Raw genomic sequence first — 25,100 nt, forward strand, 5'->3', positions numbered from 1 at the left:
TACCAAATACATACAGTAGGCTCAGGTAAGTACAAGTAGACCTGGGTTGCTGCCTTTTAAGAGCTTACAGTCTAGGGGCTTCCCTGGTGGTCCAGTGGTTAGGAGTCTGCCTTCAATGCAGGGGACATGGGTTCGATCCCTGATCGGGGAACTAAGATCCCACATGCCGCAGGGCAACTAAGCCTGTGCGCCACAACTACTAAGCCCGCGCCACAACTAGAGAGAAGCCCACGTGCTGCAATGAAGAGCCCACGCACTGCAACGAAAGATCCCATGTGCCGCAGCTAAGACCCGATGCAGCCAAAAATAAATAGATAAATAAATATTTTTAAAAATTGTTAAAAAGAGCTTCTAGTCTAACTGGTGAGAATGGCATCAGTCAAATCATCTGATCCCAAAAATATTATGATTATGAACTGTGATAAGTAGTACAAAGAGGGATTTCCCTGGTGGCGCAGAGGTTAAGAATCCGCCTGCCAATGTAGGGGACATGGGTTCGAGCCCTGGTCCGGGAAGATCTCACATGCCTCGGAGCAATTAAGCCCATGTGCCACAACTACTGAGCCTGCACTCTAGAGCCCACGAGCCACAACTACTGAGCCTGTGTGCCACGACTACTGAAGCCCGCAAGCCTAGAGTCTGTGCTCCGCAACAAGAAAAGCCACCTCAATGAGAAGCCCGAGCACCTCAACGAAGAGTAGCCCCCGCTCGCCACAACTAGAGAAAGACCACGTGCAGCAACGAAGACCCAACACTGCCAAAAATAAATAAATAAATTTATTAAAAAAAAAAAAAAAAGATGGCCTAGAGCAGCAATTATTGTATCGGCAAGAAACCATATAAGCCTTGCTTTCAGATTTATAACAAGTACATAGGAAAGAAGATATTTTGAAAATATGTATTTAGAGCATGACTGCCCAAACAGGATACCAATAAAGTTGTTCAAATTGTAAGAAATATTAAGTGAAAATTCAGGAACTGGATAATCCAAAGCAGGTCAATAAAGAATCATACAAATCTGTGCTTAATGAGAAGTGGAGGCCGATTTATATTAGCTCATTTTAAAAGATGCTTCCTGGGACTTCCCTGGTGGTCCAGTGGTTAAGACCCTGCACTCCCAATGCAGGGAGCACAGGTTCCATCCCTGGTTGGGGAACTAAGATCCCGCACGCTACCCGGCGTGGCCAAAAAATAAAATAAAAATAAAAGATACTCCCTTACATATAGGCCCCGAAGCAAACAGATTAGATTTCCATTTTTAAGAATCTGGCAAGGCATCAACTTGTCATTATATGTAATTTTCATTGTGATACAGCTTACTTCTAATTGTACAGAGTTATTTCTTGAACCATTCAAAATAGAAAAGGGAGGTTTGGTTCAAAGAGTCTTTGAAGATTACAAAGGGAAAAAAAAACAAGAGATAAATACCTTACCACTATGCCAGTCTGTACCTTCTGAAACATACCTGCTCAACTTTTCAACTTTTAACATCCTTTTTTTTTTTTTTTTTTTTAAATTAATTTACTTCTTTTGGCTGTGTTGGGTCTTCGTTTCTGTGCGAGGGCTTTCTCTAGTTGCGGCAAGCGGGGGCCACTCTTCATCGCGGTGCGCGGGCCTCTCACTATCGCGGCCTCTCCTGCTGCGGAGCACAGGCTCCAGACGCGCAGGCTCAGTAGTTGTGGCTCACGGGCCCAGTTGCTCCGCGGCATGTGGGATCCTCCCAGACCAGGGCTCGAACCCGTGTCCCCTGCATTGGCAGGCAGATTCTCAACCACTGCGCCTCCAGGGAAGCCCTCAACTTTAATATTCTTAATTCATCTTTACATGTTTTTCAAAACATCTGACCACTCTAAGGCATCTGACACTGCTGACTACCTTTCCTTAAAATTCTTCTCGGTTTCCTGTCACACTCTATCCTGGTTTCCTTCCTATTCTTTTTTTTTTTTTTTTTTAAATTTATTTATTTTTCGGCTGTGTTGGGTCTTCGTTTCTGTGCGAGGGCTTTCTCTAGTTGTGACGAGCGGGGGCCACTCTTCATCGTGGTGCGCGGGCCTCTCACTGCTGCGGCCTCTCCTGTTGCGGAGCACAGGCTCCAGATGTGCAGGCTCAGTAGTTGTGGCTCACGGGCCCAGTTGTTCCGCGGCATATGGGATCCTCCCAGACCAGGGCTTGAACCCATGTCCCCTGCATTGGCAAGCAGACTCCCAACCACTGCGCCACCAGGGAAGCCCCTCTTCCTATTCTTGTCCATTCCTTCTCAGGCTGTTCTTTTCTCCACTCCACATTTAAATATATATTCTCCAGCACTTTGTTCTATCTAGATCTCTGTTATCTTTCAATTTATACACCTCCTCCAGGGGCTACATCCATACTCACAGCTTTAGTTCCAGGTATTCCAGACCTACATATATACACTTAACTATTGGACATACAATCATCAAATCTTACACAATCTCCTTAAAATGTCAGAAATCTCTTCTCTCCATTCCCTATATCATTACCTTGGTTCAGGTTCTAATCATTACTCTCTGACAGAGCAATGAATGACCTCTTCACTAGTCTCACCAGTACCAAGCTAGACAAGGCTAGTAATTAGCAAGCATTCTAAAATTTAAATGTGACCATGCTGCTCTCCTGCCAAAATTATTCAGTAGGTCTCCATGGCTTTCAGGAAGAAGTTCAAATTGGCTTACACAGTAAATTCCTGCCAACGTCGCTAAGCTCCATCTCTACCACACTCATCTTTTGGCTAAACTTTGTAATCCGGATACAGTCATCCTCTGTAACCCCTCCTCACCTCTGCATATGCTGTAAACCTCATCAGGGTATTCCCCAACAATCCCTGAATACCAATTCTGACCTAAAGTATGACTTCATCCAGGAAATCTCTCCTATACTCACAGGCTAATTTAGATACCTGCTCTCAAGGCTCACATAAATTTTCCTCCTCAATTCCTTCCACACCAATCACATTCATGTATAGGTCTTCTCCCATTAGACTATTAACATTCTCCAGAGAAAGAGCACTTTGTTTTGTTTTGGCCTCACGACATGTGAGACCTTAGTTCCCCAACCAGGCATTGAACCAGTGCCCCCTGCAGTAGGGGCACGGAGTCCTAACCACTGGACCGCCAGGGAAGTCCCAGAGAAAGAGCACTTTGTATTCCCTGTACCTGACACACAGAAGGCATCTAACAATTGCTGTTTGAAGGAATGAATGAGGATTAAATGGGAATTTATATTTTGGTAAAGTTATTCTAGTGATAATGAACTTGCTCCTTTTACTAGAATGGGTAAATCCTTCACTGCAGTTGAAATGGCACAGGGGCTGAAAGCTCTTATCACCTCATCTCTCACTACTCATGAACAAAAAATTAATTTTGTAGCTAAATATAAATTTGTTTAAAGGCACAGGTTTGTCCTCTGTGAAAAGGGAAAAGCAAATGACATTCTAAACTAGGTTATTTAAAACAGAATTCTATTTCCCCACCAAACTCCTCCCAATCAATACCCTGTTCCACCATTACCACCCTTTCCAAAGAAAACTTTTTCTCCCTCTACCTTAATTTACTGTTTAGCCAGAACCTTAGAACAATTGTGTGTACATTTGAGAGGGAACAATGCTGGTAAAGGAGGGGATGGAGAAGGGTGAGTAGTAAGTGTCCAGTTCTCTTAACAAAACCTACTCCATATTTTCTTTCCACATCCCAGCCCAGGGAGGTGATTTAAGAAAAGCCCTCAACAATCATCTTCACTCTCTTTTCCATAGCCTTGAGGTCAAGCCAAAATTACAGTTTGATTTAATAAAATGTCTCACAAGGGAAATGAACTAGAGCAAACTGCATGGAATTTTGAGGGGAACTAGAGATTACAATGAGTATGAGGTCAATCACCCAACAGGTAATTGAAATTATTCTGTCCAGAAAAGACCTACTTCCTCACTGCGCCCTCCTTCCCTTCCTTTCTTCCACCCACTGCCAGCCCAAGCACAGAAAAGGCATCAAGTTATAATAAACACTAACAGATTAAAGACTAGAAAGTATACATTGTGCCCTAAACATCTCAAGATATATTTCTAACAATCTGCATTTGCTGCACCAAATGATAAAGGAATAACAGATTGTCATTCATCTCCCATGAGCGGCAAAAATATAACTGGCGTACCTTCTATGGTGAAAAGTCACATACTCTTGGGCTCACACAACCACTAGGAATAAGGTAGACAACAGTTCAGGTAAGACTGGGGATCGGAGTGAGAAGAGTGGGTCTCAAGAAACAACTGTAAGGAAGTCTGTGATTAAGAACCCCAAATTCAACAACCCATTCTTTACAAAATTATAGAACCGCCCCCCCCCCAAAAAAAAAAAAAAGGTCGAAGGAGAAATTGATTTAGAAACTTGTTCGACTCTTTTCAGCTATTTGTAAGCACACAGAACTTTCAATCCTGGGTGTACTTTTTCAAATAGAGATTTCCAAGCCTCACCTGCCAGAAATTCTTTATAAGTCTGTAATGGAGCCTGGGAATTGGTATGTTTACTTAAAAAGCTCCCCAGCGACTCTGATTAGCAGCCAGGTGTGTCAGAAATGCTACACACCTTTACAAGAAGGGCTCCTTCTAGCCCTTACGGCCACCCTACGAGTCTGTATTAATTATCGAAGTTCTTCCTAACAGCACCACGCCACCTCACCGAATCCCTCTGTGTTCTCCATTACCCCTAGGATTACTGCCTTAATTTCAGTTCACTCCTCGCAACAGCGGTCTATCTTTCTCATCTCCACCCTTGCAGTAATCAAGTAATAAGCAGAAGGGTAAAACAAAGAGAAACTATCACTTCAATACCCGGAAATCCTGTCAGTTCTAACATATGAGGGAAGCAAACCCATTCTAGGTCATTCCAACCTGCACTGAATTTTGAACGCATCGAAACACTTTCAAGGGTGGTCTGTGAAGCGCGTCTGAAAGGTTAAGTTAGATGAGAGCTCCTCGATCTGGAAAGGATGGGCCAAGGTCCTGAAAGGAAAAGGGAGACTTAAAAGCGGGGCGGGGTCGCGGAGCCGGGCAAGCGGGCCGTGCGGGCACCTCCGGCCGGTTCTGACACTCGACACCCCAGCCTTCACTCAGGTTGCTAGGAAACAAAAAGGCTCCACGTTCCCTGCAATTCCTCCCGGGCCTGCAGGAGAAGACAGGGGCCTCGGGGCCCGAGAACGCCACGGGGACGGGCCTGGGCACTGCCCCGGGGGCGCGGCAACGAGGCAGCTCCGGGGCCGGGGAGCTCCGGCTGAGGGGCCAGGCGCAGGGAGCGGGCCGGGAGTTCGGGGGGAGGGCGGCCTGGCCTCCGACCGGCCGCGAACGGGCCCTCGGCGCCGAGCGGCGCCCGGGGAGGCCGTGGCGGGCTCGGCTCCCGCCAGGCCGCAGCCCAGGGTCCGGGGCGGGGTGCGGGGCCTAAACGACCACCCGGCTCCGCGCGGGGGAGGGGGCGTCTACTCACACGTGCTGACAAGCCGCGGTCCGTACGGGCGTTTTGAGCACCTCCTGACAGACGGGGCAGTAGAAATCATCTTCGGTGTAGGACGTGGCCGCGGAGAGCTCCTCAGCCATGGCGGGAGATGGGGGAATCGAGGTTATGGCGGCGGCAGCGGCCCAGGTGGCGGCGTCGGCCCGGGGCCCGACTCCCTGCGTGAACCAGGAGGGGGCGGGGAATCGCGTCAGGAAGCGGCTCGCGCCAGGAAGGAGGCGGGGCCCGGCCGTGCCCGGCGGGACGGGGCGGAGCGGGACAGAAGGCCGAGAAGCTACGGCCGCACGCGCCGGGCGAGGGTAGATCCCCGGGCTGCTGCTCTTGCCGGGGCAGGAGGGAGAGGCGGCGCTGGGCGGGAGGCGGCGGCCGAAAGCCCGGCGATTGGCCTCACTGACGTTTCCACGAGCGCCCGCGAAGGGCGACCCCGCCCGAGGCCACTCCCTTACCTGGCTGCGCGAGGCAGCTGCGACTCAGCCGTCTTCTGCGCCTCCGGCGTCCTTTTCCGTGGCCTTTCGGCTCCTTTCCCCCACCCCCTCCCCGAGCCCCCCACCCGCGCAGCCGGCTTTCGGCCGCAACCTACACTTTTCCGCTGCTCCCCGCCCCGCCCTTACACTCCGCTTGCGTAGACACTCACTTAGGTGAGCCAGCTTCCCGGGCTAGCGTTGGTCTCCATAGCAAACGGTGTGTGGCGTATGCAGCAGCTTGTGACGTCAACAGCTGGGTGCTCACTGTACCCCCCAGCTTCCCTACAGCAGGGGTCCCCTTTCGAGCCACTCCTATCAAATATATTGGGGTTTTAAGGAATTTTTGCTCAAAAAATAGCATTACCTGATATTAAATATTTGGTCCTTACTGTTGCCCTTGTCAGAATGTTTGGTTCATGTCAGGGTGTGTTACTTAATAATCCGTTATGGGATTTTAATCCTTCGGAGAGGAAAAATTAAAGATAAGCCCCCTTGAGGGGGTTTCACCTTTAGACCTTAACACAGTGTGAGTGACGAGTTACAGCCGCAGATGCGGTTTTCCACCAACACCTTTGTTTTGTTGATAGCTTTGAAGAAAAATGAGGTGGAAGCGTGAACCTAGGCATTTCACTGTTATTCAGTAATTTAAATGTTTTTTTGTTTGTTTGTTTTGTTTTGTTTTTGGCCATGGTGCATGTGGGAATCTTAGTTCCGGACCAGGGATTGAACCTGTGCCCCCTGCAGTGGAAGTGCGGAGTCTTAACCACTGGACTGCCAGGGAAGTCCCAAATGTTTCTTTTCTTTTCTTTTTTTTTTAAATGGGCCCTTAATTCCGAGATATAGCCACACAATTGATAGATCTATAAGGTGAGGTCACAACCACATGAATGGAGCTAAAGAAATCTAGAACATCATAAAGCATCCTCAGTTTGCTTCAGAAAAGAAAAAGATTTCATTACCATGCTTTGTTAAAGCTTTCCACTATGAACAAAATGAATCATAAATAGAAACCATTGAAAGGCCTAGTCATTTATTGTCTATGGTGTCCTTGGCACTGTGTTAGATGTTATGCAGGTGTCATGAGCTTTGCTCTCAATTCATTTACACTCTTGGATATCTATCAAAATGAAAGGACAAAAAATGGTATTTGCCAAAGTATTAAATTTTTCATTAACTGACTATAATGAGGATAGGAAGAAGAACGATTGGATTTGTATGGACTTAGAGAAAACCTCATGGAGGAAATGGGTCTTAATGTTCATCTTTAAATGACAATTCCTAGAGTAATACTCACTGAATTATTGGTCCAATGAACAGCGAATTCCCTCCACCACCAACCTACATTTTGTATTTTTTTTCTCCCTTTCCTCCATAACAAAGCGGAGCAAGAAGGCTAATTTTAGCTTCAGATTTCTTGGGAGGAAGAAGAGTGCTTGATGGGGGTGGGGTACTTAATAGCAGTAGTCCAGGTGCTTTTCAAATTCTCTTATAAAATGGTTCTTGGATCCCAAATTTCACATTTTCAATAATATATTCCCAATCATATTTTACTTATTTTGACCACTTTAGGAAGTGGTATTTTCTGCTTACTAGAATGTTTCCCTTTACTCATTAAAAATCCTTAACCAGAACATTAATTTTGTGACTTATAATTTTACTTGCTTCATTCTTTCTCTGTCACAGCAGCCTTACTCATGCCCTAATCCAAACATGTTTGTATTACTTCTCATATACTCTGAGACTCAAATAAGCAATTGCCATACATGTAAGCATATAGTTGGCCATATGTGGAAATACATCAAAAATGTGGGTATAAGGAAAATGTAGTTACCCACTGAGAGTTAAGCTTAGAAAAATAAACTATAAATGCCAAAAGACACAATCTTCTGTCTTGGCAGCATTTCATACAAAAAACTACTTGATATTTTTATGGCAGCATCACAGATTTACTCCAAATACGTTCAGCTGTGTAAATAAAACGTCCTCAGTTTTGGGGCGTAGGGGGAAAACCCTAAATGTTAGACCAGCTTTATAAACTTAGTCTGTTGAAATAATTTAAACATTTCCTTTAAGTTTAGGTTAAAACACTCTATCTGTTAATAGTCCATCTCTCTCAGTCGGCTCCCCTCAAAATGGCATCTGGAATAAGAGGAAGGACAAAGGGCAGCTGACATGAATTTGAGACACTACTGGGGAATCTTGGTCCTGCCGGTCTCCTTTGAATTCTCGCTGGACTTTTCTGCGGAGAGGATAATTTTGGCTGCTCTCTAAAATGCAATGAGTCCTGGGCATTCTACTGCTGGTACCTGCTGGTGAGGGCTACTCTGACCTGTCTTGCCTGGGTCAAGGCCTTGTCCCCAGCGCTCATCTCTCCTCTCAACCTAACATACCTTTCTTCAGCTCTCTGTTCCAACCATAATCCTGTTGATGAAAATCAGTCGATCTAAGAAAGAAATGGAAAATTTTATTCGAGCCAAATTTGACGATTATGACCTGGGAAGAGTATCTCAGAAAGCTCTGAGAACTGTTCTGCCTATTAGAAGTCAAGGCACAGTTTTATAAGTTTTTTGAGACAGAGGACAGTACATTAAATGACATATTACTGACAGTTTACATAATCCAGATCTAAGTGTCGTCATCATGGTGGGTCACGTGACCCCCTTACAAGCTCAAGGAGGAACGTTATCTTTTAAGGAGTGGTCTTGTTGATGCTAAGGAGAACGTTACTCTTTATGGTTCAGCAGGTATTCCTGCTGGTGGGGGAGGTTTGGTCGATGCATAATGCACATAGATGATGCACAGTGGTGGAAGAGAGGAAGCCAAAGGGCAGAGAAGAATTTTTTATGTTTACATTTTTGTCTTGCCATAAAATATGAATTTTATTTCACAATCCCTTGGACTGGAAAGAATGGACCTTTCCCCTTGCTGTTTATGGCTGATTGGGCTGATTGGGTGCTCCCATATGTAAAACTCTTCAGTCAGGTCTACTGAGCCAGGTAATTAACATACTAAAGGGGGAGATAAGTGAATTTAGAAAATTAATTACTTTCTTGACAAAGCCTGGCTTTGTCTTGTTACAAAACCTTCAAAGTTTTGCTGGTAAAAGTGACTGCCTTTGAAGAAGTGAACGGGGAAGCTGGGAGATGGAATAGAAGAGAGGCTCATCTTTCACTGTCTACCCTTATGTATCTTTTTAAATTAGTACCATGTGCGGTGCTGACCTTCAGCTGCTTGGCAGCCGTGCAGCTCTACTAGTCCTTTTCAGCCTGGCCCCTGATTGGTCAATAGTCTATTCTGAATGGCCAGTGCCCATTTGGTTCCTTTCCAGCTGTTAAATATTTTCTTTTTCTTTAAATTGTTTTTTTTTAATTTTATTTATTTATTTATTTTTGGCTGTGTTGGGTCTTCGTTGCTGTGCGCGGGCTTTCTCTAGTTGCAGCGAGTGGGGGCTACTCTTCGTTGCGGTGCGCGGGCTTCTCATTGTGGTGGCTTCTCTTGTGGAGTACAGGCTCTAGGCGCGTAGGAGTCAGTAGTTGTGGCACACGGACTTCAGTAGCTGTGGCTTGCAGGCTCTAGAGTGCAGGCTCAGTAGTTGTGGCTCGTGGACTCAGTAGTTGTGGCGCACAGGCTTAGTTGCTCCGTGGCATGTGGGATCTTCCTGGACCAGGGCTCAAACCCGTGTCCCCTGCACTGGCAGGCAGATTCTTAACCACTGCACCACCAGGGAAGTCCAAATATTTTCAATATTACTCCTGATCATGTACATAAATAACCTATTCACTGAAGGCATATAATTTAATTGTTTAAGCTTGTTTTGGAAATGTTCTTTTTTTTTTTTTTTCAAAGTGAAGGGGATGAGATTTTTTTTTATATGTATATATATTTTTTAATTTTATTTATTTATTTATTTATTTTTGGCTGTGTTGGGTCTTTGTTTCTGTGCGAGGACTTTCTCTAGTTGCGGCAAGCGGGGGCCACTCTTCATCGCGGTGCGCGGGCCTCTCACTATCGCGGCCTCTCTTGTTGTGGAGCACAGGCTCCAGACGCGCAGGCTCAGTAGTTGTGGCTCACGGGCCCACTTGCTCCGCGGCATGTGGGATCCTCCCAGACCAGGGCTTGAACCCGTGTCCCCTGCATTAGCAGGCAGATTCTCAACCCCTGCGCCACCAGGGAAGCCCGGAAATGTTCTTTTTTTCCAAAAAAAAAAAAAGCAAAGTTCTTTACATTCCTGTTAAATTAATACTAATTTCTTCCTTTCCCCTCTTCACCCCAGCACGCGCGCGCGCGCGCGCACACACACACAGACAGATGGATGCCTCAGGCTAAGTAAGAAGGAGTTCAAGTGAATAAAAATGTGAAAGGGAAACCGCAATAGGCACCATGTTCCTATCAACAAGCATTCTTTTTTTTTGGCCGCACTGCACAGCTTGCAGGATCTTAGTTCCCCGACCAGGGATTGAACCCACACCCTCAACAGTGAAAGCACGGAGTCCCAACCACTGGACCACCAGGGAATTCCCAACAAGCATTCATAAATCCTACTTCCATCCCCCACTCTAACAAATCATGATTTTTGTTTAGGTAGCTTCTATTTTTCTCCCAGCTCTATCTTTTAGGAGGTAACCCTTATTCTCAGCTCAAGGGGGAAACCCATGATTGAGATGAGCCCATCTGGATGGGTTATTTCTTCTTACACATTTAGGCCTGGGCCTGTGACTCAATTATGATCAAGGAGGTGTGACAGGAATTCTTCTGAGGGGCTTCAGCAAGTGCTTTTCTCTGCTGATGAAAAAACAAATAGGAATAAACAATTCCATGCTACTTCTGGATGTATTTCTGTCTATCTACGCTGCCTGAAACTCTGCAACCATCATGAAACCATGAAAAGAACAAGCCAGAGGATAAGCCAAAGGACTGAAGATGTCAGAGCTGAAAGATTGAAGAATGGAGGTCCTTGATGTAATTGAGCATTAATCTCATCAACCCTGAAACCGCCCTACAGTGAAGTCCTAACCACTGGACTGCCAGGGAATTCCCTACCCGACCTCCTGTTAAACCTTTCTAATAGTTTAAGCCATTCTCAGTTGGCTCTTTTGTTATTTGTAGCTCAGAGTATCTGAGCTAGGTATTTGCTTAATGACTACCAGATCTGTTCCTCCCGCCCTGCCCCACCATTCCTCTATTCTGCTCTGTATTGCTGGAGTTAACCCTTGCAAACTGTATCCCATTTTCCCTTACCAACTGACTTCTTGCTATATTCAGCCAGTGGGAGGCATTGAAGAGAAACTGGAAGGAAGAAGGAAGGAAGAAGTCAAGGTATTTCTCCCTCTGTGATATTGTGATTTATAATAAGAAATATATATTTGGTCTTTGTCCCTGTTTTGGGCACAGAGCTCTCCTAAAAACCTGTTGAGTTTCCTAATTGATAAGAACAGTAAAGGTATCTTTTTTTATGTTACTAAGGTGACTTTGGGAAAGCCCCAGAGGTTGGAGGCTGGTCTCCAGAGGAACCAACCAAGTGCTTAAAGGGTTGGAACTTTTAGTACCACACCCAGACCTCCAGCGAGGGAGGGGCTGGAGTTTGAGTTCCCTCACCAATGGTTAATGATTTACTCAACGATGCCTCTGTAATGAAGCCTACATAACAACCCCAAAGGACAGGGTTTAGAGAGCTTCTGACTTGGTGAACACATGGAAACTGAGGAAAGTGGCCTGGTTAGAGAGCATGGAAGCTCCGCATCCTTTCCCCCATCCTTTGCCCTACACATCGCTTCATCTGGTTGTTCCTGAGTTGTATATATCCTTTTATAATAAACCAGTAATCTAGTGAGTAAACTGCTTTCCTGAGTTCTGTAAGCCACTCTAGCAAATTAATCAAACCCAAGTAAGGAGTAGTGGGAACCTCTGATTTATAGTTAATGGGTCAGAAGCACAGGTGACAACCTGGACTTTTGATTTGGTGTCTGAAGTGGGCAGGGGGATGGGCAGTCTTGTAGGACTGAGCCCTTAACCTGTGGGATCTGGCACTATATTCAGGTAGGTATCAGAATTGAGTTGAATTGTAGGACTCTCAGCTGATATCTGAGAATTGTTTAGCATATGGGAAACATCCCCCTACACACACACACATTGCAATTGGGTGACAGAATTTTACCCTCTCTTTGCTTCTGGCAGTGGCCTCATTTCTTCCATGTTTCTGAAACTGTGGACCTCGGATTGGGACTTGAACCCACCATCTTTTAATTGAGATCACACACCTGGTCTCAGGACTTAATGAAGTTCAGGTTCTTTTTCGTTTTAAATTCATTAATTTATTATTTATTTATTTATTTGTTTAGGCTGCTCTGCGTCTTAGTTGCAGCGTGCAGGGTCTTCGTTGCAGCATGGGGACTTCTTAGTTGTGGCATGCAGGCTTCTTAGTTGCGGCATGCATGTGGGATCTAGTTCCCCGACCAGGGATGAATCTGGACCCCCTGCATTGGGAGTGAGCAGTCTTAACCACTGGACCTCTAGGGAGTCCAAAGCTCAGGTTCTTGATGTCTCATCACAGAAAGAATTCAGTGAGAGACAAAGTGATAGGTAAGAAGTAGATTTATTTAGAGAGAAACACGCTCCACAGTGTAGGCCATCTCAGAAGGCGAGAGGCACAGAAATCTGGCATGGTTAGTTTTTATGGGCTGGATAATTTCATAGGCTAATGAGGGGGAGGATTATTCCAACTATTTTGGGGGAAGGGGTGGAGATTTCCAGGAATTGGGCCACCTCCCACTTTTTTTTTTTTTAAGTTTTTTTAATTTATTTTATTTATTTATTTTTGGCTGTGTTGGGTCTTCGTTTCTGTGCGAGGGCTTTCTCTAGTTGTGGCAAGCGGGGGCCACTCTTCATCGCGATGCGCAGGCCTCTCACTGTCGCGGCCTCTCCCGTTGCGGAGCACAGGCTCCAGACGCACAGGCTCAGTAGGTGTGGCTCACGGGCCCAGTTGCTCCGCGGCATGTGGGATCCCAGTTGCTCCGCGGCATGTGGGATCTTCCCGGTCCAGGGCTCGAACCCGTGTCCCCTGCATTGGCAGGCAGACTCTTAACCACTGCGCCACCAGGGAAGCCCTACCTCCCACTTTTTGATCTTTGATGGTTGGCCTCAGAACTGTCATGGTGCTGGTGGGTGTGTCACTTAGCTTATGCTAATGTATTACAATAAGCATATAATGAGGCTCAAAGTCCAATGGAAGTCAAATCTTCTGCCATCTTGGATCTAGTTAGTTCTAACCAGTTTTTGTCATGTCCTATGGCTATATCATTCTTTTAAAGGTTGTGCCCTGCCTCCTTCCCTCCTGTTTCAGTTCCAGCTTCTGGGAGACCACCCTTCCCTCTATGGTCCCAGTTCCTGTTGGACAGTCCCTGCCTTTTCTCAGTGGTTTCTGTGTTTGCCTTGCTATCACACTTGGTCTTTCAGCAATTTTGACATCTTTGTAATTAATTTTCCGTTTTAAACATTTTCTTTTGAACTACTTATTGAGAGCTTTCTTTCCTGATTGAACCCTGACCCATTTTCCTAACTGAATCAACACTTTAGAAGGACAAGGGGAAGGTAAAGGAGAAAAAAAACACTGCAAAAGTGGTTCTGCTTCCCAGAAGAGAAGGAACTGAGTTACTTTCCATTGCAATTTTAAATTCCCTCCTCACATCTCTGCAAATTAGCACAAATGGAAACTCAAAAGTGAGATCTAATTAAACATAGAAAATAAAGGAATTCACCTTTTTAGTCTACCCCGGTTTGGGACAGTTAAATTTCAACTCCTTCATAAATGTCATTATAAATATGCATTTTCATGCTATTTACCTTACATTTAATTCCATATCAGCAGCATTTTTGTGTACTATTATACAGCTGTTGTTTTAAATAATATTCCTATTAGTAACCCCATTGGGCCTATGTATCCTGTGAAGTAAAACCTCCACGTTACAAATCGATTAGCATAGAGGTGTGTATCGTCCCAACTGGAGACTGTCACAGTTTCAAGAATATGGAATCGAGATCCCTATATTCTAGTCAGTCTCCATTAAGTGCATTAATGTTGCCCGAAAACTGGGTTCGCCTCTTGGTGGGTATCTAGCCAATAGACACAACCAAGCCAAAGGTTGGGAGAAGGAAGGCCTTATTACTTGCAACAAGTAAGGAGAACACCAGGGATCTCTCCTAAAGCACTGTCTACCTGAACAGCAAAATTGGACGAGTTTTAAGCTAAGGGTACATGCATATTCGTGAAGGGGCTTGAGCAGAGGATAATTCAGCATAGAATTGGGGCAAAGGTTGACAGAGTCCACGATTTAGTTGATTGAAGTCAGGAGGGTCAACATCACATTTCTTCCATCCTGCACCTGGTCAGGGCGGGGCAGGGGGAGGCGGGTTGCTTAGTTCCTGCAGCACTGAAAGATATATTATTATGTATATCCCTTGAGGAGGAACTAAGACTCTGCTTTATCACTGCACTTTTCTCTCTTCCTGAATTCCTTTGTTCCCTTATGATCATTAATACTGAGACCTGTTCAAGGGCAAGCATTGTGGCCAGGCTCAGATCACAAAATGTCTGAGACCAAAATGGCTTCTCTTATGTCAAGAAAGCCGTTCCTGGTTCTCTTTCTCCGGGGACCCCCTCATTTATCTGCTTACGTTAACTTGGAAGATATGTTAACAGGAGCTGTGGGGCAGCTACCTCCTTCCTTCTCCAAGCAGAGAAAGCCAATCTGCAGAGAGCAAACCAGCAGAGAAAAAGATATTCTGAATGCAGCTAAAGTTGTTTCGCTGGATAAACTATGCTGTCCTCAGAGGCAGAGCTATAGATTAGACCAGAAATGGCAAGAGATTTCAACAAATCAACTCACATTCCAAATTTTCTTTGATGATGTTTGAGAGAAATTTATAGAAGAAAAAAATCCCTCTCCCCGTCCTTTGTCCTACCCACCTTCTCCCTTCCTCCTCCTCCCTTTTTCTTTTTCCTTTTTTTCTTTCATTTACTTCAAACATTTATTGACATCTTCTGGGCATTGTTCGGTCCTGGGCTCACAGCCAGGAGAAAGGCAACTACTACAAGATTAGTTCCAGTATAACAGTGGAGGCAAAAGCTTGACACCAGTTTTTAAAAGCAAACAAAGCCTAATTTTTAGGGAAATAGAAGAACAGTCCAGAACATAAACACTCTTCTTTCTGTTCTTAAAGTTAATTATTCCAGCCATTTCCCCCTCAATACATATGCATTTGTACTTCCTCAAAAGGAGACAATCCAAAGCCCCTTCCAGCTGTGCTTCTAGAGGCAATGTCACAAGACTACTATTTTTCCAGTGCAATATCTCTTACTTCTTCCTTTAGTTGAGTCTTAATCTAGTCCAGTTCTGTTTGTTTGCTTTTGTTTGTTTGTTTTGGCCGTGCCCCATGGCTTGTGGGATTTTAGTTCCTCCACCAGGGATTGAACTCATGCCCTTGGCAGTGAAAGCGCGGAGTCCCAACCACTGGATGGCCACGGAAGTCCCAACCACTGGATGGCCACGGAATTCCCCTGGTCCAGTTTTAATATCTCATCATCCTGCAGTGTTTTTTTTTTAATCAATATTTTGCCACATTTGCTTTCTCACTCTCTGCATATGGTAATGATTTTTAAAAAATATTTAGTTATTTATTTATTTAGGTTGTGCCAGGTCTTAGTTGCGGCATGTGAACTCTTAGTTGAGGCACGCACGTGGTATCTAGTTCCCCAACCAGGGATCGAACCTGGGTCCCCTGCATTGGGAGTTTGGAGTCTTACCCACTGGATCACCAGGGAAGTCCCATCCTGCAGTCTTAGGCTAAATCATAAATGTAATCCCTATCAACCACCTCTCATGTGCCACAATGCAAAACAAATACAACTACAATAAGAATTTCCATTTAGAACATGGAGAAAGGAGAAGGAACCATAGAGTGTGTACTGTCTGCTGTTGGACAGAGTTAATGAAGCAAAGCAGAGAACCACTGAGTCTCATGGTCGACTTGAGAGTGGTGCGAATCCCGTTGTCAATGAATCTGGCTCTCTGATATTACCTGCTGGGATCATTACTGTTGCCAGGGGAACACCTAAAAAGACGTTAGCATAGACTAGCCTGTCTAAGGAGAAGGAAGGGATCTATCTCATTTGTAATTCATTTTTTGTTAAAGGTATTGGGGTACCAAAATGAGACTCTTCTTGAGACTCTAAGGAATTAGGACATTCTGCCCTATTGATTTTATTTTTACTTTTTATTTATTTTTAAAAATCAACTTTATTGAAGTATTATTTATGTATGATAAAATGCACCTACTTTGATCACCTAGTTTGATGAATTTTGGTAAATTCTGCCCCGTTGATTTTAATGAATCACAGGCCTGTCACAGGTTGGGTTTCTGCTGGTGCTACATTTCTGATAAAACCATAGTCATCTGTTTATCAGTTTCATTTTAGGGGAACTTCCTCACAGTAAACACCAAAAAATGTGTCAGGTCATGGGGCTGCTAAATTGAAGAGACAAGGCTAGGAGACCCTCAGATTTTCTGTTTGTTAGCAGCAACTCTGGGGATAACACATATCCAGGGTGCTCTGTTTGACAAACTTTGTCTCAGGACAGTGTAGATGAAGAAACTGGCTGGGCTGGCAGAGAACTCTTGCTCTCTATCTTCTAGAATATCACTCTACCCCCCAGACTGAATTCCAGTCCAATATACTTTGCCATGGCATTGCCATCCTGTTTGTCAGGAGGGGAGCCAGTGTGTGGCACTGTGGTACAGCTCAGCGAGGCAGGGTACCCCAAATCCTCCATTCATTCCTCCCCAGTGGCCAGGATCTCACCCTTTCTCAGTCAACGCTGTAATCTTACACACACAAAGGGAAGTGAATCAGGGAACTTGAGCTCTTCACTTCGGTCCAGCAGATGATTACTTTCTTGATTTGGACCTCAGCATTCTCACTTTCCAATTCTTCTTTTTCTCTACCTGCATCCAGGAAAATCTCAATGAGAGCATGCAAATTTCTTGTTGTACTTCATTGAAGGTACTCAGGAAAATTTAACAGTATCTGATTTTCAGTCTGGGTCCAATCAGGAAAGAGATTTGAACTGACAATTATTTGAACAGAGAAAGTTTAATATGAAGAATTTTTTTTTTTAAGAATTTTTAACTCTACTAGGGGATTAACGTGAGAAGTAAAGAGGGAGGGGATAAATTGGGAGATCAGGATTGACATATACACACTACTATAGGTAAAATAGAAAACTAATAAGGACCTACTGTATAGCACAGGGAACTCTACTCAGTACTCTGTAATGGTCTATATGGGAAAAGAAGCTGAAAAAGAGTGGACATATGTATATGTATAACTGATTCACTTTACTGTACACCTGAAACTAACACCACATGCTAAATCAACTATACTCCAACAAAAATTAAAGTAAAAAAAGAGAACTCTAAAGAATATAGAGTTGAGTGCTTGCTTCAGCAGCACATGTACTAAAATCAGAACAATACAGAGAAGATTAGCATGGCCCCTGTGCAAGGATGACACCCGAATTCATGATGCATTCCATATTTAAAAGAAAAAAAATAATAATACAGGGTTGAGATAGAACACCCAAAGAAGGACTCTACCTCCACCTCCAGACCTTTGTCCAGACCATGCTGGAGAGGGCCCAGCTGTGGCTCACAGGATGGCAGAGAAGTCACTGTGGTGCCGTGCTGTTGGAACTTGCTGGAAGTCTGTCCTCTAGTTTGCTTCAGGCAAACCCTTCCCTCCTGGTGGTCCCCAAATGCGAAATTATTTAAGCTCAGGACATTTAGTGTGAAAAACAACAACAGTGTTGTCGAACCCAAATTCCTGTGCCTGGTACACAGTGAGACCAAACAAGCAAAAACATCAGAGTTTGGAGCAGAAGAAGGTTTATTGCAGAGCCAAGCAAGGAGGCGGACAGCTCAGGCTCAAAAAGCCCAAACTCCCTTATGGTTTTTGGGGAAGACTTTTTATTGGCAAAATTTGGGAGGAGGGCTGCAGGGTGTGTGACTTTCTTCTGATTGGTTGGTGGTAAGGTAACAGGGTGGCGTTCCAGGAATCCCAATTATCAGCCTTCTGGCTCCAATCATTCTGGTGTCCACATGCTTGTGCCCAGCCTGAGGTTACCATCCTCCACACTGAATGGGGGCCTTAGTTTCTGCAGAAGAACTCAGAGATATATACCAGATTGCTATGCATATCTCCTCCTAGGAGGAACCAGAACCCTGCCCCATTGCTGCACTATTGTTTCTTGACTGCCTTTCCTTTGTTTCTGCATTCCCTCATTTCCCTGATTAGTAACAGTTTGAATCTGCCCTTTGGAACTCCAAGAATGTCTAAGAGGCTGAAGTCTTTTTCCTACAAACAAGAAATGGGGAGACACAGAAAGGCTATTGTACCTGGGAGGGTCCCACAGGATCCTGCTCGGTTTCAACAGTACCCGTAACAAAAACAAGAACTGCCTTCTTGTCCTAAGAGTTCCATCAAAAATCCTATAAAGAAGTGATGCTAACTCAGACTGGCAACTCAAATCAGTAAATATCTAAGAGAATGTGCAACTGCAAATGGGGAAAGAAACAAGCAAACAAAGCTGTGTGCTCTAAGTTTCATCAGAAGTCTGGAGAGAGACCTGGGGGTGGGGGGGAAAAAAGCAACAGGGAGAAGCATTGTTCAGTCTCTATATTTAAATACTTTATTTTTGAAACCTCAAGGGCTTCACCAGTGACATGATATTTCTTTCCTAAATTTCACCAACAATTGTAATTTCCCAAACTGAGTGGCATGAAACTATATATTCGGTATATAAATTGGTATTTGGTTTACCCACATACCAATTTTGTTTGTTTGTTTGTTCATTGTGGTTAAAAAAAAAAGCATAAAATTTTCCATCTTGGGCTTCCCTGGTGGCACAGTGGTTAAGAATCCGCCTGCCAATGCAGGGGACACAGGTTTGAGACCTGCTCCGGGAAGATCCCACATGCTATGGAACAACTAAGCCCGTGCGCCACAGCTACTGAGCCTGTGTGCTACAACTACCGAAACCCACGCGCCTAGAGCCCGTGCTCTGCAACAAGAGAAGCCACCGCAATGAGAAGACTGTGCAATGCAACGAAGAGTAGCCCCCACTTGCCGCAACTAGAGAAAGCCCGCGTGCAGCCAAAAATAAATAAATAAAATAATTTCAAAAATAAATAAATTTTAAAAAAACTCCATTTTAACCATTTTTAGCTGTATGGTTCAGTAGTGTTAACTATATGTACCTTGTTATGCAACAGGTCTCTAGAACTTTTTCATCTTGCAAAACTGAAACTCTATATCCATTGAATAACTCCTCTTTTCGCCCTCCTTCTGCCCCCTGGCAACAACCATTCTATTTTCTGTTTCTAAGAGTTTGACTACTTTAGGAAAAAAAATTTCGTTACAAATTTTTGGCCATGCCACGTGGCTTGCAGTTTCTTAGTTCCCCAACCAGGAATTGAACCTGTGCCCCCTGCAATGGAAGTGCAGAGTCTTAACCACTGAACCGCTAGGGAATCCCCCTAAGGTAGTTTTAAAATCAAAAACCTCGAGACTGAAATTTCTGGAGAACACACTCTTGAAATACTGTCAAAGCATAGTATGATTTTATATATAAGACTTTGACCTTTTTGCATGTATTAAGGATGTGTCAAGGGGACAAGGTGAAATACATTTAGAGGCATATCAAAATATAGTAGATATAAGAACTAAACATTTCCTTCATTTTATCTGATTACCTGGGTTTTATTTAGTTGTCTACAGTAACTCTGCAGCAAATTACTACACTGTATAATCTGGAGCAAGTTAAACTCAGCAACTGTAAAATACAATGTACAGTTGTCCTTCAGAATTAGTGCAATACCTCTAATATCACTGAATGAAGGTGAAATAATACTGCTTGTCCTGTAGGAGCTATGTTACTGGACTGCTCACTGCTTTAAAACTCTGTCTAGGAGAGAAGCTGCCTAGTAGTTTGGCTCACTTGACAAGTGTATCTCTAAGAAGAAGAGCTGTATCTGGCTTGAAGACTTTATTCGTTAAGAACATCTTGCCTATGCTTCTCAAACTACAATTTATTCACTAATTTATTCATCAGATATTTATTGAATGCCCATAGATGCACTGTGCTAAGTTCTGGGGAAATAGTAATGAGCAAATTCAGACATAAAGTTGCTCTTTTCACTATAATTTTACTCCCCATATAGACTTTATTAGTGAGGAAAGGATATACTGAGGAGCTAACATGAGTATTCTGAACCATTTGTCAACCACTCATTTTTCCATTCAACAAACATATTGTTATGGCCTGATTTTCTGTCCCCCTCAGATGCATATGTTGAAACCCTAATCCCCAATGTAATGGTATTTGTAGACAGGACATTTGGGAGGTAATGAGGGTTAGATGAGGTCATGAGGGTGGCGCTCTCATGACGGGATTAGTGCCTTTATAAGAAGAGACACTAGAATGCTTGATCTCTTGCTCACTCTGCCATGTGAGGACACAGTGAGAATGTGATTGTCTGTAAGCCAGGAAGAGAACCCTCAACAGAAACTGAACCCTGAAGGTCCTTGATGGCAGACTTTCCAGCCTCCAGAGCTGTGAGAAAATAAATTTCTGTCTAAGCCACCCGGTGTATGGTGTTATGTTATGACAGCCCTAGCAAACTAAGACACATGTATTGAGTTTCTAGTAAGGCCCTGTGAATGTAACCCTCGCCCTTAAGGAATGCCCAATCTCATGAGTATCAGTCATATAAACAAAGAAATATAATATGGTATCTATAGCAATGGAGGTGTGGTCCAGAGATAATGTGGTCTAGTGATATAAAGGATGGTGTGATTGACTCTGCTTGGATGGCTCAAAGAAGTCTTCTCAGAGAAATTATGAAATTTATTATAAGGAGAGGTAAGATGCCACTACCAAATTGCTTTGTAATGTGTAAATTCTACCACTACCACCACCCCAGTGTGCCATTTCCTCCACATCTTCTTTGCATGGGGGACCATCAGTTGAGAAATTTGCTAATAGACTGATTCAAAAAATATTTACTGAGAGCTTACACTATGCCAGACATTGTGTTAAGATAGAAAAATAATTAATATGTCACTATAGAGTTCAAATTAATATCTTTAATTACTGTATTTGCATGTTTTGTATGTGTTTTACTAGCTATTTCTCTCTATTCTTATTTATATTTATATTATTGCATACTTATTGTTATGGGCTGAATGTTTGTGTCCCCCAAAATTCATGTTGAAGCCCTAACTCCTTATGTGATGGTATTTGGAGGTGGATCTTTGAGGGTAATTAGGTTTAGATGGGGTCCTGAGCAGATTAGTACTCTTATAAGAAGATGAAGAGACCAGAGCTCACTGTCTCTGCCATGTGAGGGTTCAGCAAGAAGGTGGCCATCAACAAGCCAGAAAGAGGGCCCTCACCAATAACCAGATCTGCTGACACCTAGATCTTGGACTTCCCTGCCTCCAGAACTGTGAGAAATAAATGTCTATTGTTTAAGCCACCCAGCCTATGGTATTTTTTTTTTTTTTCTTTTCTTTTTTGGCCACATCCTGTGGCTTGTGGGATCTTAGTTCCCTGAGCAGGGATTGAACCCAAACCCTCAGCAGTGAAAGCTTGGAGTCCTAGCCACTGGACCACCAGGGAATTCCCATACGGTATTTTTTTTTTAATTGAAGTATAGTTGATTTACAATGTTGTTAGTTTCTGGTGTATAGCAAACTGATTCAGTTATACATATATATATTCTTTTCCATTATGGCTTATTATAGGATATTGAATGTATTTCCCTGTGCTATACAGTAGGACCTTGTTGTTTTTCTATTTTATATATAATAGTTTGTATCTGCTAATCCCGAACTCCAAATTTATCCCTCCCCCACCCCCTTTCCCCTATGGCAACTTTAAGTTTGTTTTCTATGTCTGTGAATCTGTTTCTGTTTTGTAAATAAGTTCATTTGTACCATATTTTAGATTCCACATATAAGTGATACCATATGGTATTTGTCTTTCTCTGTCTGACTTCACTTAGCGTGATAATCTCTAGGTCCATCCATGTTGCTGCAAATGGCATTATTTCAATCTTTTATCAGCCTATGGTATTTTTTTATAGTCTGCTAAGCTGACTAAGACACTTATCTATTGAGGTATTCTTACTAACGAATTAATTTACACTTCTGCTTGGTTTCATGAAGACTTTGAGCTAGATTACTAGGGTTTTAATATTTTTTATCACTCATGTGAACTTCATGTGATAAAAACATTATGTTTTTACATGTTTTTATATCATCAATAACTATAATGATAGATTAGCAGAAATATTTACTAAGTACTTACCATGTGCCACTGTTTTGGATTTTGTCTTAAGATGCACATTAAGATGTTGGGTAGATTAGTGGTGTATACCTGCACTCAAAGAATTTATATTCTAGAGAGGGGAGACACTCAATTAAAATGAAAATAAACATGTAAGCTAATTTCAAATTCTAATAGCAGTTAAGAAGAAACTATAATAGGATAATAGACAAAAGGGGGAAATGACTTTGGCTAGAATTATGAGAAAAATCCTTTATGAGAAGATGACATTTGATCTGGGAGTTAAAGATTAGAAAGCAGCCATGTCAAACTCTGGGAAAGGGCTTTTCAAACAGAAGGAATAGAAAGTGCCAAGGTGCAGGAACCACTAATCTTGGTGTGCTTAACCTAAAGACCAGTGTGGCTGAAATGTAGGGATTAAGGGAGAGAGTAGAGATGAAATTGGAAAAATAGGCAGAGGCCAGATCATGAGGAACTTTGGAAGGGAATGAAAAGGCATTTAAATTTTATTCAAGTAACAATGAGAAGCCCTTGGTGCATTTTAAGCAGTGGGAAGCGGGTGGGGGCATGATCAGATTTGTGCTTTTGAAGATCTCTCTGACTGCTCTATGGATAATGGTCCATACTGTCATAAGTGGAGGGAGGCCAATTAGATGTTTACTACAGGGATCCAGGAAAGAGATGATGATAGTTTAGATTAAAATTGTAATCGTGGAGACAATGAGAAATTGATAGAGCTGAATGTATTTTGATGACTTGCTGATGAATCCATCAGAATTTCAGACATTCTAATTCTGTACATCTGGGGAGGGCTGAGAAAAATGCAGTTATACCAAGTAACCCAAGTGGTTCTGATGAAGATACACAAGAAGTATACTGAGAAAATACAGTGGTAAAGACTGAGAATGCACTTGGTGTTTCTTTTAATAAGTAAGAAAAATGATTCAAAAAAAGAAATTATTGTCTTATGTTTGAGAAACGGACAGGTTTTTCATTTGGTAAACTGATCCCAAATCGTGAATAAAATTAATGAAAAAATACCATGGCAAAAAAGAATATTATTTCCTGTTTTTAAAAACCCAGTCTCATTTTGACTTTCACCCCTCCTTTTCAAAGATGTTTTTAAGACCTTTCCCCTATGGACCTCTGCTTCTCTGTCAGCTCTTCTCAGCTTGTACCTCCATGGTTGGCATTAATATTATATCCCAATATCCAGTTCTCTTCTACCTGAAATTGCACTTCTCCAATGCCTTGAAATTACGTGCAGCCATGACTTTCCTTAGCAAATGAAATGTGAGTGGAGATGACCTCTGTAACCAATTCTCCAGTCCGTTGTGGTGAGGGGTGGCTGGAGAGGCACATGGTCATATACAAAAGCTATGAGATCAAAGTAAGGCGGAATTCTGAGGCTGGAGAACAGCTGCCTGGAGAAGAGCCAAGATCCACAGTAGACCTTGGGTGAGTACTGAGATTTGGGGGTTGTTTGTAATCGAAGCATGACCTAATCTATCTTGACCAATCTCTGTGTTTCACCTTCACTGGGCCTTTTTTTTTTTTGGCCGTACCACATGGCATGCAGGATCTTAGTTCCCCGACCAGGGATCGAACCCGTGCCTCCTGCAATGGAAGCATGGAGTCTTAACCACTGGACAACCAGGGAAGTCCCCATTGGGCCTTTTATTTTTATTTATTTATTTAAACATTTTATTTATTTATTTATTTTATTTTTTGGCTGTGCTGTGTGTTAGTTAGTTGCAGCAGCACACGGGATCTTCGCTGAGGCATGCAGGATCTTTCGTTGAGGCATGCGGGCTCTTCGTTGCCTCGCGCGGGCTTCTCTCTAGTTGTGGCATGCGGGTTTTCTCTCTCTAGTTGCAGTGCTGGGCTACAGAGCGAGTGGGCTATATAGTTGCAGCCCGTGGGCTCTCTCATTGAGGCTCACGAGCTCAGGAGTTTTGGCGCACGGGCTTAGTTGCCCCACGGCATGGGGGATCTTGGTTTCCTGATGAGGGATGGAACCGATGTCCCCTGCATTGGAAGGCAGATTCTTTACCACTGGACCACCAGGGAAGTTCCATGGGCCTTTTAAATGGCTGCTTTGGGGCAATGATTAGCCCTAATCAAGACCCGTGTATGGTCTTCTCTGAAGCCTGCAGGATTAAAGTACCAGATGATTTTTCTAGACGTAAGATAAAAGCTTAAATATTTCTTAGCCTCAAGGATCTCAGACATAGGTGTCCCTCTGTTATATATTTACCTTATTTATTTTTATTTGTTTGCGTGAGGTCTTAGTTGTGGCTCGCTGGCTCCTTAGTTGCAGCACTCGGGCTCCTTAGTTGTGGCATGCGAACTCTTAGTTGTGGCATGCGTGTGGGACCTAGTTCCCTGACCAGGGATCAAACCTGGGTCCCCTGCATTGGGAGCACGGAGTCTTATCCACTGTGCCACCGGGGAAGTCCCATTTTACCTTATTTACTTCAATAACTCTAACCTAAGTGATAAAAGTAAGTCTTCCCAAACCATTCTGGGTTCCTGGTATCTTTTCGGATGTCACTCAGCAAACAGTCACCAGAGGTCATGTCATTAAGACCTGTGCTCTGGCCTGTTCCTCTTCTTGTGAAAAAATCCAAAAAAAACTTTCCTATGTTTTAGTACATTCTGAACTGGGGTACATATGACAGCTATAGCCACCCCAAACTTAGTATGTATTTAGCAGGGAG

General features: G+C 43.4%; 2 protein-coding genes and 1 non-coding gene across 9 annotated transcripts in view; 1 reads left to right on the forward strand and 2 right to left on the reverse strand.

Moving 5' to 3' along the window:
- The window catches only part of RNF138 (ring finger protein 138), a 40,494-nt gene extending 34,422 nt beyond the window's left edge, over positions 1-6,072 (reverse strand). The window contains exons 1-2 of one of the 3 annotated variants that reach the window (XM_057526780.1): positions 5,963-6,072; positions 5,490-5,674 (exon numbers count right to left, since the gene is read on the reverse strand). In XM_057526780.1, the coding sequence (XP_057382763.1) occupies positions 5,490-5,599 (110 nt within the window). In that variant the 5' untranslated portion in view covers positions 5,600-5,674; positions 5,963-6,072. Of the gene's footprint in view, positions 1-4,900; positions 5,012-5,489; positions 5,675-5,962 lie in introns of those variants that run through there. The other 2 variants (XM_057526781.1, XM_057526782.1) reach the window with 2 other exon arrangements.
- An 8,011-nt stretch (positions 6,073-14,083) lies between these two features.
- RNF125 (ring finger protein 125) overlaps positions 14,084-25,100 on the reverse strand; it is a 53,062-nt gene continuing 42,045 nt past the window's right edge. The window contains exons 6-7 of one of the 5 annotated variants that reach the window (XR_449740.2): positions 16,836-16,978; positions 14,084-14,358 (exon numbers count right to left, since the gene is read on the reverse strand). Coding sequence is in view for 4 of the 5 variants with exons in the window: in XM_007167042.3 (XP_007167104.2) it covers positions 18,115-18,186 (72 nt within the window). In the remaining variant the exon portion in view is untranslated. Of the gene's footprint in view, positions 14,359-16,324; positions 16,979-17,685; positions 18,658-23,588; positions 24,531-25,100 lie in introns of those variants that run through there. The other 4 variants (XM_007167043.2, XM_007167042.3, XM_007167044.3 and 1 more) reach the window with 4 other exon arrangements.
- Positions 17,468-17,574, forward strand: LOC114235736 (U6 spliceosomal RNA). Its single transcript, XR_003621843.1, has one exon. It is a non-coding gene; the product is annotated as a U6 spliceosomal RNA (small nuclear RNA).

The sequence above is a fragment of the Balaenoptera acutorostrata genome, chromosome 13, assembly GCF_949987535.1.
Source record: "Balaenoptera acutorostrata chromosome 13, mBalAcu1.1, whole genome shotgun sequence".
Lineage (NCBI taxonomy): Eukaryota > Metazoa > Chordata > Mammalia > Artiodactyla > Balaenopteridae > Balaenoptera > Balaenoptera acutorostrata.